The sequence below is a fragment of the Lepisosteus platostomus genome, chromosome 9 (genome assembly GCF_059453375.1).
Source record: "Lepisosteus platostomus isolate fLepPlt1 chromosome 9, fLepPlt1.hap1, whole genome shotgun sequence".
NCBI lineage: Eukaryota > Metazoa > Chordata > Actinopteri > Semionotiformes > Lepisosteidae > Lepisosteus > Lepisosteus platostomus.
The window spans coordinates 35,443,742-35,459,418 of record NC_142619.1 but is presented as its reverse complement, the minus strand read 5'-3'; the positions used below and the strand labels follow the sequence as shown (position 1 = coordinate 35,459,418).

Sequence of the window (15,677 nt, the reverse complement as noted above, 5' to 3'; positions counted from 1 at the left end):
AAAATGCACCATTAAGACACATCAGATGACAACAACGATGAATTCAACATCGACATTATCAATTTTTTTTAATTGCTAAACATGATCTGGTAATTCCCTTTTTAGACGTCTTCCCATGTAACTATCCACTATTAATCAATTTAACTATAGTACCTCATAATATCTAGGCGTGGGTGAGGAGTGTATGTGTGTAGTAGGAGTAGAGGGTGGTGATAAAACCTGAATTGCATGACGGCAACACTGTTGGCATTGGTTCTGGGAGCTTTTGACTCACCTTGGCACTAAACCTCCAGTACAGGGCTATTCTGTCTGTGACATGCTAAAAGATAAGTGGGTTGAGATGTTTATCTAAAATGTGAAAAACACTAAATCAGAAATTCTAAATCAGGTGGATAACATACAACAAATAATTGGTGACATTTTACTTCAAAAACTAATTAAAACATCTAAGTACTTCAATAATCCAAAGTTTTCATGATTGACATTGCAGCTAAAGCCCTGAAGAGAAGATGGGTGTTTTGTCATCTGGTTTTAAAACTGATATATTTTTATAAAAAGCAAGGATTCAACTGATGAAGACCCCCAATTCAATCCCATTATGGTTTCTTTTAATGATACTCCTCTATTCAAATTAACATCATAGTTGTTAATGTGTGCTTAATGTGTCTTTTAGCCGATTTCTTTTTGCTGGTAACACTTTACCTGGGATATTGATTATTTGTTCTGCAATTTATTTATAACATCAAGCGTACAACAGGCATTTTCAGTAGATTCAAAGATCTTGTCTGACTCAACAACTACATTTTTGCTATTTACTTACATCCAAAAAAAACAGTGCAATAGAAATGTCCCAAATGTGTCAGCATTCACCAATTAGAATTTCTAGGTTTCCAGCTGCCCACTTACTGATTTTGAAGAAAGGTGTATTCATTTTCATGAACTTTTTAAATTTCTTATATTAGAAACAATGCCAAAACAAACCACTTGTTTTCTTGGTTTTGAACCTGTCTTGGAAAACATAGATGATGACAAAATACACAACATTTAATAAAATGATCAAACTCAAGTTCAAGTATGAAGTCAAACAAACATGGCGTGCCATATCTATATTTCACACACACAGCTCCAACAGGCTAATACTACAGCTCATCCTTGACCAAACTTATGAAGAGGATTCGAGTGTAACCTTATAACCTATACTTTTATCCTGAGAAGAGGTTTGTGTAAACATTTTGCACTTGAGGTTTAGGCCATATGAAGGATGTGATTTCTGTGATTTTACAGAAACTAATCTAGTTTCCACAGCCTACATAGCCAGAAAACTCAACAACTATATCTCTCTATCCAGAAACAATCTATATCAATTATAAGGGTAACTTATATTAACCAGAACTTAACAATGAAGAAAAAAACATCTGAAGCTGCAATTACCAATGTATTCATGTATAAATGCTTATATGTCCTACATTTTTACAGCAGAGGTACTGGAGGCACTGATTGTTTTTGGATTCCAGTAAAAAGATTTTCTTGTGAAATGTCATATGTCCGTATCTTGTTTGGAGATTTTAAGTACTTAGTAAAAAGTCTCTCTGTAAGATATATCATCATCTCTTTTAAATGGAGATTTATAAAAACACAGAACAGAAGAATGTAAGAAAAGGTTATAAACAAGAGGAGGTTCAGCCCATCAATCCTGTTTCACTGTTAGATGGTAATTGATCCAAAGATCTAATTTAGATATTTCTTGATAGAAGCCAGGATGTCAGCTTCAACAACACAGCTGGGTGGCTTACCCCAAAACACTCTGGGTAACAAAGTACATCCTGTTTAAAATGCTCCTCCATGTAGTTTCCAATTATCCCCTCGGGTTGGTGTTTCTCTACCCATTCTGAAGAAATCTTCTGGGTTCACTTTGTCAATGCGTTTGAGGATTTTAAATACTTGTGTCAGATCTCCTCTTAATTTTCTCTGCTGAAAAGTAAAAACTTCAGTTCCTTTAGTCTACCAGTATAGGACGTTGTCTTAAGTCATAGAATATATCTGGCTGCTCTTTTCTGCACTGAATCCAGAGCAAGAAATTGTTTCTATAACATAGCGACTACAATTGTAAACAATATTCTAAATGAGACCTTACTACGGTCTTACACAATTTTAACATAATTAATAACAATCATATAAATTAAAAAGAGCAGTGTTCCTAGTAAACATACGTGTGGTACACCAATAACTACATCTCAATTGAAAATTCATTCCTTACCTGTATTTAATTAACCAATTATCAATCTCAACACTTGTGTTTCCCTGAATGCCTACTGCATACAATTTTATAATTATTTGCTCAGTACCTAATCAAAAACCTTCTGAAAATCTACATACACCATATGATATGCCCTGTTTGTATCCAATAATGTTGTTGCTTGTTCAAAGAACAAGTTGGATATTATTTCCATATAGGTGAATCCCTAGTTCAGTACTAATAATTGTTTCCATATCCTTACATGTACTAGAAGTCAGACTTCTAACTGGTTTTTAATTACTTGATTCAGTTTTCTCATCCTTTTTATGGGTGGTTACTACATTAGCAATTCACCAGTCCCTAGATCTAGCTCTATCTTAAGGGACTGTTGGAAACATTATATCAATGGCTTCTAAATAACATTTCCTTGAGTTCAATTGGTAAGATACCATCAGGCCCTGGGGATTTATTAATCCTGAGTGCTTCTAGTAACTGAAACACTTCTGCCTCTTCTACGCTTCTACTATTTAAGACAGAACTTTGACCTTCAGCTGCCTGAGGCATGTTGTTGATTCTTCCTTAGTGAATACTTCGGTAAAACAATCTTAGTACATCAGCTATTCCCCTTTCATTGCCTATAAATTGCCCATTTTTGTCTGGGATAGGATATTTTATTTTTTCCTTGACAGTTCTTGTGCTGTTGTAGTACTAACAAATGTATTATTTATTTTAAATTCAATTTAATATCCTTTACAATTTCTCTTGGCCTTCCTATTAAACATTTTATGACATATAATGTATGCACAAAATATGACACATACTAATGCAGTAGTATACAACATACTATACAAGTAGTATACAGAAAAGCAGGGGAAACCTAGGTTACTGCACTTCACTTGCAGACTACAATGACTGGCTGACTCCTTGCACAGCTGTAGAGCGAGTGAGGTGATGCACACATATTCTGAGACATTCTACATTTTTTAAATGATATCTCTCAAAAGAGTACAGACCAGGCATTAACAGTACGAAAGGGCTGGGATCACTTTCAATAAACTGTTTCTCAATTTAATTTACAAACCATATCATTAAAAATTCCTTACAGTTGTGCAGTGCATTTCTTCCCAAAGGATATAACACTTCACATAAAGCAGGAGAACCACGTTATCCACCACTGACGATCAGCGCCTATCTGAATCATGCGTGGCAGCTATTACACACCGGCTGCCCCACTACAAATCTCTGCTTTTAGTTTGTGGTACAAGCTGACAAACAACATTTAAAACAGAAAAGTACGTCTCATGACTTACAGGATGAGATTTCATAGCTCTTCCAGGAGAAGACTGCTGGCTTCAATTTTCTTTGAGACATTTGGAAATAACATTGCAAGGAACATCGAAAGGAAAAGCTTTTAAGCTTTTCTGCTGAAGAATTCAGAATTCTTCCTTAAATAGCTCATCGTTGTCAAGAAAGTAAAATAATTTCAAATAATAGGTACCATATAAATGTAATCTTTCCTGCAGTCTCTAAAAGAGTCTTATCTGGCTTTTTTCCATCTAGTTGTGAAAAACTTCCCAATGGCTCCAATCACACTACAATGTATTTAAGTTTTTAAAATATGACACCAGTTGTCTGCAGCCCACACAATATAACTGGTTATATGTATTAGATAGGATTGTATAATGAATTGTGTCAAAAAATATTTCCACAGAGACTGAGCCTGAAATAATGCCAAGCACATGTGGCCCAAGTAATCAGTGCTAAGCAGAAACCAGATTTTAAAAAAAGAATACCCTCACACTTGCTACTGTTAATGTAACATACATGGAAAACTATTCCAGCAATTTGCTTTATTTTACAGACAATAACCATAGTGTAACCACATAGTAATATAAAAAACAACCTAAAGACTGAAACTCAAGCAAAGGAAAAGGCTAAATGTGTTGGGAAGCACTTTAAAATGCAACATCACCACACAGCAAAATCTTAGGGGGATTAATTCCCTCCATCCCCCTCCTTTATGCTATTAAAGGCATGTTTGATGACTGAAAGAAGATGATGAATTTGTAAGATATACAGCACTCAAGATTAATGGCTTGTATTTCAGATTCCCATGAGGAAAAGTTAACAAAATCTTAATTCTTTTCCTTTCCCAGCAAAAGTCAGAGATGCATTTTAGCTGGAAAAGATGTTTGGGAATGGAGAAGTCAGAACTCTAGAGATCAATTTCATAAAGGTGAGAAACACAAATCCCAACACAGGAAAATAAAAGAAGGAATCAGAAATTTAAGATCCTGTAACTGCACATGTAAGGGCACATCATAAAAAAACATATGGAAAGACTCTCTTGAAAAATAAACCTCACCATGAAACCATGTTCAACAGTAATCAATAATACTATAATGTCACTCAGATTCCTAGATGCAGATGCAACAGAGAGGGAGTCCAAGGATTGTATAACAGCAAATGCTGCATATTAAACTCAAAAGAATGATTCCTGATCTCTGAAAAGATCACTTTATTGGCCATATACAAGTTCTTGCATTAGGAATTTGTCTTTTCGCATACCCCAGCTTGCTCTTCATGATACATACAGACGGGGAGAGAAGCTTGGGGTCAGAGCGCAGGGTCAGCCATTTATACAGCGCCCCTGGAGCAGTTGGGGTTAAGAGCCTTGCTCAGGGGCCCAACAGAGTAGGATTCCTCTGCCGGCCATGGGATATGAACCGGCAACCTTCCAGCCACGGGCGCAGCTCCTTAGCCACAGAGCCACTGCACCGCCCCAAAAGTGTGCGTTTATATGCTGGTTTCTATTATGGGATGCATATGCACTCAGTGCCCTTCAAAAGTAAATTCAAATGATTACATAAAAGTTTGGCGCGCTCAATGGGTCACAACAAAATAACGAATTTTACAATATGAATCTTTCAAGAATAATATACCACAATACTTATGGTTATTGTAAATCACTGGATTGATTTAGATAGTTCTAAATCTATTACATGAATGGAAGTACCCCCGAAATAAAACACACTATATTGAGCATAAATATTCATATTAATTGTATGATCACAAATGCAACTTGCTTTTCTGTAAAGGAAAAATAACAGTTTTGCAGTTCCAATACAGGAGGAGGGCACTCCATATACTGTACATTTTAGTGTTCCAAACATTTTGGCTATCCAGAAAGGTACATATCTCCATTTTATAAGTCTACAAGAAATGTTTAGAACATTTGGTGCAAATTTAAAAATACTAGTAAAGTTATCACTATTATAAGACTTTACTTGCTTTTTAGTTTCACCATGTTATAATTTTCATTCTTAAACAGTCATCTTGTTCTCTTGTACAATATTCCAAAGTCATATTTCTATCCACTGTACCAGACACATATTTTTGCCATCTAAAAAGATAGGATAGTCAATACACAGATTTTTCCATCAAGAACAGAGGTAACAGATGTCGCACCAACACAGAAAGCACAAATTAGAAATACTTAAGAGATATGAAGTTCCACATTACAACAGAAGACTGTTTTTATAGTTCAGGTTGTTACACCCAAAGAAGGCTCCACTGCTGAAATGTTGTGTTTTCTTTCTTCTCTTTTCAGCATGGAATAAACCTATTACTTGTTCCTTTACAACAGAGATATGCCTCTTGTAAGTTTTCCAAACATCATATTTCCAGACATTCAGCTTCTTAATTGTTTAATGATGCAATAATATGATAATTAATTAGGCTGGATCTGCTCCGGCACTGTGGGTACAGGAAGGGACAGACGCTGAATTGTCATGGTAAGACAGAAAAGTGTGCACAAATACTATAAAGTACTGTCCACTGTGCTATATTTGATTAACAATATCTATGATATTGTTTCAGGTTTTAAAAACACCATTTTACAGTTAGAAATTACTTCTTGCAGGTATGCCTGCTACCTCATTATGACAACTAAAATAACTGTGAACTCCCTTCTCTTTCATCTTTTCCCCAAAGCTATTTTACATCACTTTTTAGAAACCTCTGTTAAAATAATAACAACATAGAGCTTTTAAAGCTTTGGAAAAACATTTTTGAAACACAAATTCTGAGTTTAACAGAATGTTGATCAAAATATATTTATTTTGCCGTGTGTCTTGTTAAACATTGCACACGAGAAATGAAGATGAGCTCTGCTTTTGTCTGAGTGCTTTATAGGACATAGTTTTACCAGACGTTTGTTCATTCATTAAGCAAAAATAATAACACTTTTTTTTCTCTTTCAGTACTACTCATTTTTGTGTCACATTAACATTTTAATTCTAGATCAAATTAGTGAGTAACACAGGGGCTCCTCGGGGGACAGTTCTTTCTCCGCTCCTCTTCACCCTCTAGACTTCGGACTTTAAATACAACTCAAAGTCGTGCCACCTCCAGAAGTTCTCAGACGACTCTGCAATTGTGGGATGTATCAAGAGTGGGCAGGAGGAAAAGTACAGAGGATTGGTCAGCAGCTTTGTGGAGTGGTTTGGGGAGAACCACCTGCAATTGAATGTGGCAAAGACGAAGGAGCTGGTGATAGATTTCAGGAGGAAAAGGGCCCAACCTACTCCTGTCTACATCCATGGGAGTGGCATGGAGATAGTGGACTAATACAAGTACCTGGGAGTGCACATTGACGATAGACTGGAATGGTCTAAGAACATCGAGGCTATCTACAAGAAGGGTCAGAGCCGACTTTACTTCTTGAGGAGGCTCAGGTTCTTTAATATATGTAGTAAGATGCTTCATATGTTCTATCAGTCGGTGGTGGTGAGTGCCATTTTCTATGAGATGGTATGCTGGGGCTCTGGGATTAGAGCAGTGGATTCTAACAGGCTGAACAAGCTCATCAGAAGAGCAAGCTCTGTCATTGGGTCTGATCTAGACCCCCTGGAGGTAGTGGCTGAGAGGAGAATGGTGTCCAAACTAGAGGCCATCATGGACAACATCTCCCATGCCCTCTATGACATGCTTGTGAAAATGAAGAGCACGTTCAGCAGTAGGCTGATCCAACCATGGTGCGACAGGGACCGCTACAGGAGGTCATTCTTGCCTTCTGCCATAAGACTGTACAACGCATCCACTTTGTGTCTGGGCAGGGGCAATATTGACATTGACCTGTTTTTGGGCTAAACAGTAAACTCTCTGCTACATCTGGCTTTCCCATTTACAACCGTTTTTGTGCAATATATGCCAGGGACTTGTGCAATACATTTATATTTATATTGTGCAATACAACTTTTTGTATTGTTCTGGCTTGTTCTTTGTTTATTCTGGACTGTGAGTAACTCTTCTTAGTGCACTTCTCACTGAGTGTACTGACTGTATTGTATGGTATGTATTGTTGTATCATTGTATCATTTCGTTACACTGTGCTGTGTTGTCTGTGTTAAGCTGCTGTTGCACTGCAATTTTCCTCACGGGATCAATAAAGTATCTATTCAGCATGGTAATATTTTAACATCATGACAGAAAACTGCAAGAAAACTGATGGAGATGCAACAGTAAATACATTTCTTTAAAATACAACATTCAATAAGTCTTAATTTTCTCAGCAAACTTAACCTTGCTCCTAACTTACTACTTGAACAATGTTTGCTTTATCTCTGGTACAATTTCTCAATGTGCTTTCAATTATGAAATAAGATTTTTACTTCTCTCAAAGCACAGAGCACTAGCAAACCTGTAGTTTATAAAACATGTCTTTCTCCACAGCTATTGCACACAACCTGCTCCAAAAGTACAAGGTATCGGTATTCTAACATTTTAGACTTACACAAAAAAGAAACATACCCCACTCATTAAATTAATAAACATCTGCTTATTATCATCACGCTAATAAAACACTAAAGCAGGCAAAACAGCAATTCAAGCAACAATTCAAAGTACAAGCTATGCATAGAAGCTGGATTTTCCTCAATAAGGACTACAAAGAAATCTTCACTTTTGACCCCAGCTAACAGAGACACTGACCATATCACCTTCAAATCACTTGCTTAAACTTCCAGCTGCCCTGAGCTGAAATGGGATCCCTGCTGGAAACAAGATATTGCCTCTCATCTTGGCTACGCTAACCACCCGGTGACAATTTCTAAATGAAACAGAAAGCCTCTGATTCCACACTGATTAAGCCATTGCATACTAATGAACTGGGAGCATGTAGAGCCTGACAGCTGCTGTGGTCTCATCTCCTCTGGCAGCTCCGACATCTCGAAAAGGATGACCTGCTTACAATGTGGCTTGTGAAACACAATTAAGAAAACACAAATGAATAGGCTGGGATTTACAGAACGCCGTTATTTTTCTAAACAACTCTTTGAATTAAACATATGTGTGGCATACTGAAAAAGAATAAAAAATAAAAAATTAAACCTGAATTAACCAAATCTAATGCTAATCAAAATCTTTTGTTCCAAGTCTGCAATGCAGTGAATTGCTCACATTTAAAGGAGCATTTAGGGACCTACTGGTTTCTTAAGGGCATGTTTACTACAGAACAAGCACTCAGTAGTCTAGGCATTTTGAATCACAAGAAGTAGTGTCACAACAAATATTACCACAGTACAGTGCTGTCAGCTGGCCTTGCCAAAGCCTCTCCCATGACCATGAAAAGCACTTGCATGACCGACTGCAAGTGAGCTGCAGTAATTTAATGTCTTTCCCCATTCCCCTGAGGTCATCCTCTCATCCTGGCTCAGAAAGAAGCTTGTCAGTACTACGAGGCGAATACACAATTTATCCACTGTAGTTAGATTAAAACTTGGAGAGTTTCTGAAGAATGTCAGCAAAACAATAGGAGACAAAAACTCTCCATATCACTTCTTTGAAAAGCAAAGTATTACCTTCTAGGTCATCACTGCCCTTAATCTCTGTATGGCCTGGCCTTGACAAATTACCACCTTGTGATAAAAATTAAGAGTATACTAAAACAACTGTTTTGCAACACATGTGGTTCTATTTTTTCAGTATTGATAATATTTTGTAAGAACATTTGATCTCTAGTAATAAGAAAAGACTAGACTATAAAAGGCAAAACAAACTCAAATCGGTATGCTGCCTTTGAAATGATCCATCAGAACTGTTTAAACAACCATGACATGACAACAATCAAAATGATTTACATAACCAATTTGGGTCAGCTTTTATGAATAATATTTCCAAATAGCTTTAATTTGATATACAAACCAGGAATGTGGCCAGTTAAAATGTTTAATGGGCAATGCAAAGCAGGGTAGAAAATAAGATGCATTTACTGGACCAAAAACCTGGACTAGTAGGAAGAGGCCTGTGTTAGGTTTTGGGATGCACTGTAATCTACTGATTAAATGTATGGAAAGGAATATCTGAGAATATACTTGATATAGTTTTATAACAGCCTGTGATCAAATAGCTGGCAGCACAATTTAACAAAAAGAATCTGATATTGACTGATGTGCACCAACTTACGTTTGCTCCTTAGATGCAGTTCATATGAAATGGAGGACTGAATTAAAAAACACAAATAGTTTGATCTGTGGATTACTTTATTTTACAACTCAGAAAATAAGCTATTACTGTTTCAGAAAAAGATCTCTTTCTAAGCAGATGCAGTACAGACCTGCCTGTGATGATCAGTGATTATCTTAAACCTCTGCTTGTTCAGAGTGACATTACATGCAATCTAAATGTTTAAACAGCCTGTGCTACTATGGTTACAAATAACCAGCCTAAGTATAGTCCTAGAATTATCAAGACAAGTTGGAGTAATCTTACCAGTTTACTGGGTTATGAAAATAAGAGGAGAGGAGAGCTTTAGCAGGTGGAATGGAATGCTTGCTTGTAGACATTCATATAATATTCAGTAAGATATAATAAGCATAATAAATAAACAGGTTATCTGTTTGAATGCATGCAATTAAGTGTAAATGTATTCATTATTTTTGTTATAAAATAAACCGATTTTGCAAAAGCAACACATTCATTCAGATAGTCCTTGTTGCAAGTTAAGTCGGGGAACGGCAATGTCATTTTGGCAGCAGACACAAATGTCATATTTTCTGGGACGTTTACATGCCAGGCAAGGCTACTCTTGAGTGTTTAAACAGAATCGCAAGGACTCCATTTCGCCAATTAACATTTAAAGCCAAATACCCATAAATACTGAGTACAGAGATGTAAAATGTGCATAGCACTTACGACCCAATAAAAATAACTATTTGGTGCATGCGGTTGTTGACTGGGTGAAATGGCTTACAGAACCCATTTTCTTTAGGCCTATTATGCCTGCATATAGAATCATTATAAGTACATGGCGGTTAATTCAAATTATCTTGAATTTATGCTGATGACCTGCTGGAAAAAAATGTATATACCCAGTAGAGGAGAACCTGAAGATTCACCAGTTCCAGCTCCCCTCTCCATTTCTTTTGATAAACTTTTTGATAAAATAAGTAAAGGAAGATACAATCAAACTGCATGTGTCCAGATATGGTGTGGATATGGAATCACGGATGATAAAATAGGATATTTATTATTTCTGAAGTGCGAAACATCACATTTGTTACTAAGTTAGCTGCCAATGTTTAAAATAGATTTTTATTATAGACATTTACATACACTAGGTAAAGTTAGCTTACAGTATTTATCAATGAAGAACAGAGACCCCATATTTAATTGTTAGCTATACATAAGATTGCCACCCTCTAATTATTTGAAACAGACTGCCTGAGCCCTTTGCTGACGTTTTCACATGTTTAAAGTTTTTCCTTGGATATGTGCCTGACACCATCAGTGTAAGTGCCTCTGCTTGTGGTACACACAGAAGTATCTGTCCCGGCTTAGGTGGCTGCACCAAAAACACTGAATCTTGACATTGGCAGCATTTTGGAGCATACAATTAATACAAAAAGTGACTGGTATTTAATGTCCTCAATTATTTTTTCTTAATGAAATAATTCATTTTATCACACAAAAGGCTTGCTCATTCTGTTCCAACTTCCAAACCAGTATAAAAATGTTAGTAAACTGAATCAACTTTGCTAATGGTGTTAGGATGTGAAAACTTCAATTTTGTATTTACAACACATCTAATCAACACATTGACCAATTCAAATACCAGATGTAGTATAATGTAAGCTATTCACAGTGGAATTTGTTCTGTAGATCTGCACCAACACTTTAAATCAGAAAGTGATTTCACCAGGGTTTTTCTAAAGCAAATGAAGATCTGGTGAACTCCATATACTTTAAACCACAATACTTCTTAAAATAAAACTTATGCCATCATATAATTGTGGTCAGTTCACACTGGCTGAATATCAGGGATTGCATTCAATAGCAAGGGTCAATAATTCAGGGCACCTTTCCCCTGTGAAGAATGTCATAACCAAAGCATAAGTACATAAATCATCCAAACTGATGAACCTTGTTGTTCACAAGGCAAGCCTTGACTTCTGCTCTGCACAGCAGGAAGGACAAGTGAAGACTCAATCAACACTCCCCTCCATGCTAATACAGAAGCTGAGACCCTGTCTATGCCATTTAATTGAAAATTATAAACCGAGATCCCACAGAAACCACACTGCATTTATTATTAACTCATTCTATGTATTCTGGCTGCGATAGAAACACAAAAACCACAGTACAGTATCTGTTCTTTATATTACTGTAGCTGGCTTTATTGTACGTCATTAAAATGATTATGATTGAATCGCCTACATCATTATTCAAAAGAAAAAAAACATTTAAAATGAACATCAATTTTTCCTGTGTTACTGGGGTGTTCAAAGACATGTAGGAAGCAGACTTTCAACGCTTAAGACGAAATAAATGTTCTCCCGTGTCATAATGGCAATGCACCAGACGGAAATATTCACTTGATAATACTGAACACAGCGCTTACGTATTTCATGATACAACAAATGATTCATACGATGTGCTAGTCTAGCGACTCAGGATAAGTATAATCGTAGGAGTTGGGAGAAACATTTTGGCAGGATGCTGTGGGAAAGCCCAAGACAAGCGGTCAGGCTCATGTAAAGCAGCCGGTCGCACGGTATGCCCACCGAAAATAGCAGATCAACTTCGCATAATAAACACCGGTTAAAAATTATAAAGTTGCAGATACAAGTTAATTTTAAACAATTTATATCGCCTACTTAGTTTCACCGCTCTAAGTATGTATTTTACAAACAAGCAGGATCCGTTGTGAAATAACAATGACGATAAGGAGATTCACTTATGCAAAAGAAAATTGTCATTCATCAATATCTAATTAACCCCGTTATGGTAAACATTAGCTACCTTTTCAACATTCAATCATTTTCGCTGAGCATTCCGGCCAGTCTCAGGTATTATTGTTTTTTTTTATGTTCTAAAGCATCAAATGTAAAATACCTGCCCTTGCACATAGCATCGTGAACGGTGACCATTAATAATAGCGATTAAATAAATCTACTTACCGTGTTGATGTTCCCTTCCTGACATCACACATCATGCACTTGAAAGCCTCGGCGCTGTTCCTGAATGTGCAAACGCTACAGTCCCAGTATCCTTCGTCAGAAGAAGGCTTGGGTTGCCGCTTTGGCCTTCGAACAAAATAGCAGACGGTCAACACTGGTTTAATGCAGCGCTTACAGCCCCTTACATTCAGCTTTGAACACTTGTTTATAAACAAAAAAAGTACGGACCCCTTTTGACTTCAAGAGTCAAATTTACGAGGTATATGTTTTGACACTGTAATAGAACAGCCCGTCCGCCATGGTTGCTACACTACAGCGGCCACCTCATTCACACACACAGCGTTGAAATGCTTTAATTATTCAGAGCCACCGCATTTTAGAGCAACCCTCTTTCTTATGCATTGGTGAACTGCTTTACCTTGTCGGGCTCTTCTTGTCTCCCATGTTGCTGAAACCTGATTTGTTTATACTGAAATACGAACAGAAAAATTTGATACAAAAAATGACTAAGGCGCCCGGATCACAGCTCCCAGCTGTCGTGGAAACTCCAGTAGGAGGATCACGTGGTGGGGGGCTAACCAATCAGCCGGCAGACAATTTCCTGAAAGAGAAACATTAAGCTGAAGGCGGCAGGTTTGCATATGATGGAGGTTACGGATGTTGTTTTGTTTTTTTTCTTTCTTCTCGCTTGAGTCATCTGAGGTCTAGCGTGATCCAAGTCGTACGAGGATCTTTGAGTTTCAAACTGATGTTTCATAAATATTAATCCAAACGGGAAAATCAATTTCTTTTCGTCTCAAAGGCAGTTGGGGCGTGCGGTGTTTATGTCGGATCAGCTGATTGAACTGGGGGAACTGTGCTACAGATTAAAGTTTGAAGAAATGCTTTTCAGTTCCAGAAAATATCTGAGACTCTGAGAGATGGAGCTAAGCTGTAAAAATATTTTTACATCGTAATAAAAACTTAACCTGTCTATTATTGTAAAAATATATTGGTCGCGGTGACAATTTTCCCTTCTGTTTCTCGAGGATCATTGTCCACTGCATCATCCTGAGATATTTTGGGACATTTCTGTTGATTGGGATCCCCGAAGGAATTATACTATATGGCCATGTTAATAATTGAAGAGGTCTTTTACATCGATGTTAAACTTCAGGGACTCCCAGTATTTTGGAAAAAAAATGATTGTTCTCTTAAAATGAGGGGGACTTCATCTTTGTAAAGTCGGTCTAGCTTTCTTTGAAACCTGCAGAAAATGAATGGATGGATGCCCTTTAATCTACCCAACATAGTAGTGGATTCTATTAATATGCAATTACAAAACGAGCTTTGGGAAACATAAATGTCATACAGTACTAAATGAGGGACACAGGACCACAAATGGGTGGAAGTGTCCATAAATTTGGGAATTTTGCAGAAGCAAAAGGTAGCATAGTTTAAATAATAAGCATTCACACAAGCAGTGTGTTCTAGGTGGCAGGACAGCCTGCACATAGCAGTCAAATATGTCAGGATAAGGAAACAGTAGAGGACTCAGGATTCCCTTCCCCTAGCAATACCAAGCTCTCCAAGAAGGACAGTTATACAGGTGCGGATAATGGAAGAAGGCAATCTACACACAAAGAATACAACATTAGTTTACAGTTACAAGTAGTTACCTAAATAAAGTAATGAAACCAGGTATCAAAGCACAGCCATAAACAAGAGAACATTATAAATAAGATGCAGTCCATGGGATTACCAGCTTCTCATAGGAGGTGAGTCACCGGCTGCCACAGTGAGGTGTAAGGTTCCCTAAAATGGTATCCTGTTACTGTACATGGTTACTGAAAACATAGTGACAAACCATACTATCTTCAAACATTTCCATCAGCTAGATACCATCAGCACCAATGATCAACTTCGAGTCTGATCTTGTTAGGTCTCAGAAGCTAAGGTCTGGTCAATACTGGGAGGAGAGGCCTCCTCTCCTTCTCTAATTAGTAGTGTTGCACAAGCAGGGGACATTGTTCCCTCTGAACCTGATTCAAAGTCTTAGTAGAATGACCAGGAATGCTTTTAAGTGATAGATTAAGTATATCGTCTCCTATTTGTAAAGCAACTAACTTCTAATAAAAAAATCTCTTTTTCCCCAAGCTTTGTTGTTGTGTTTGGATATGTCACACGTTTATTTTGAACATTTGTTTCAAAGCATGTACTGTATCCTTCCAATGGATTCAAATGCGACTCCTGAACAGGATTCCATATGTTGATAGAGAGAGGTTGTGATAAAGAAATGCATCAACTTTACACTCAATTCTTCTGCCGTGGACTTCTCAGCATGGCGCCCTGCTGATCTTCTTCCTCTCTGTGCTTGTTGGCAGTGGATGTTTTAAGAAGCTATTATTTGTAGACTAGTTGGCATCACAAGTAGACGCTTGAAATATATGAAGGGATCAACAAGCACAATTTTGTATGCTTCAAGAAAGAAATTGAAATAACAGTAAAATGCGTGAGCTGAAGATAGTGGTCAGGATGCACATGAACAGTTATTCTGATGCTTCTGATCTACAATTCTGCAGGCACTTCTGCTACCATGTTGGGGCCTCTTGAAACAGGATGGAGTACTGTCTCATTTACCTTCTATCTCTGCCACTTGAAAATTGCAGGTTTGATCTCTGTCTGTCTCTGATAATGGCACTTGTCTGCTACCTGCTTTAGTATCTTTTTTGAGTTCTAATGGACATATGTATTTCTTTGTGGAATTGAAATTTTCTGCAGGCTATAACCCTGCCACAAATCATCCAGATGGTTGTGTCAGATTGCAGGTCATCTTTCTGGGCACATTGTTTGACTATTCTGTGAATGACTGGAACAGCTCTTAAGAATAGGCAGCTGTGGCAATACCTGGGTTTTGTCCAAAGGTTTAGACATTCTTACATACAGTATATAAAGTATATTTAATCTTAAAGGGACAATTTATATTATCTGTATTTTCTTAACAT

The 15,677-nt window shown here is 37.1% G+C and overlaps 1 protein-coding gene across 1 annotated transcript in view; it reads right to left on the bottom strand.

Annotated features, from left to right (window-relative positions):
- The window catches only part of yaf2 (YY1 associated factor 2), a 33,950-nt gene extending 20,680 nt beyond the window's left edge, over positions 1–13,270 (bottom strand). The window contains exons 1-2 of the mRNA XM_088644811.1: positions 13,112–13,270; positions 12,694–12,819 (exon numbers count right to left, since the gene is read on the bottom strand). Coding sequence (XP_088500937.1) covers positions 12,694–12,819; positions 13,112–13,137 — 152 coding nt within the window. The 5' untranslated portion in view covers positions 13,138–13,270. The remainder of the gene's footprint in view (positions 1–12,693; positions 12,820–13,111) is intronic.
- Positions 13,271–15,677: the final 2,407 nt, after the last annotated feature.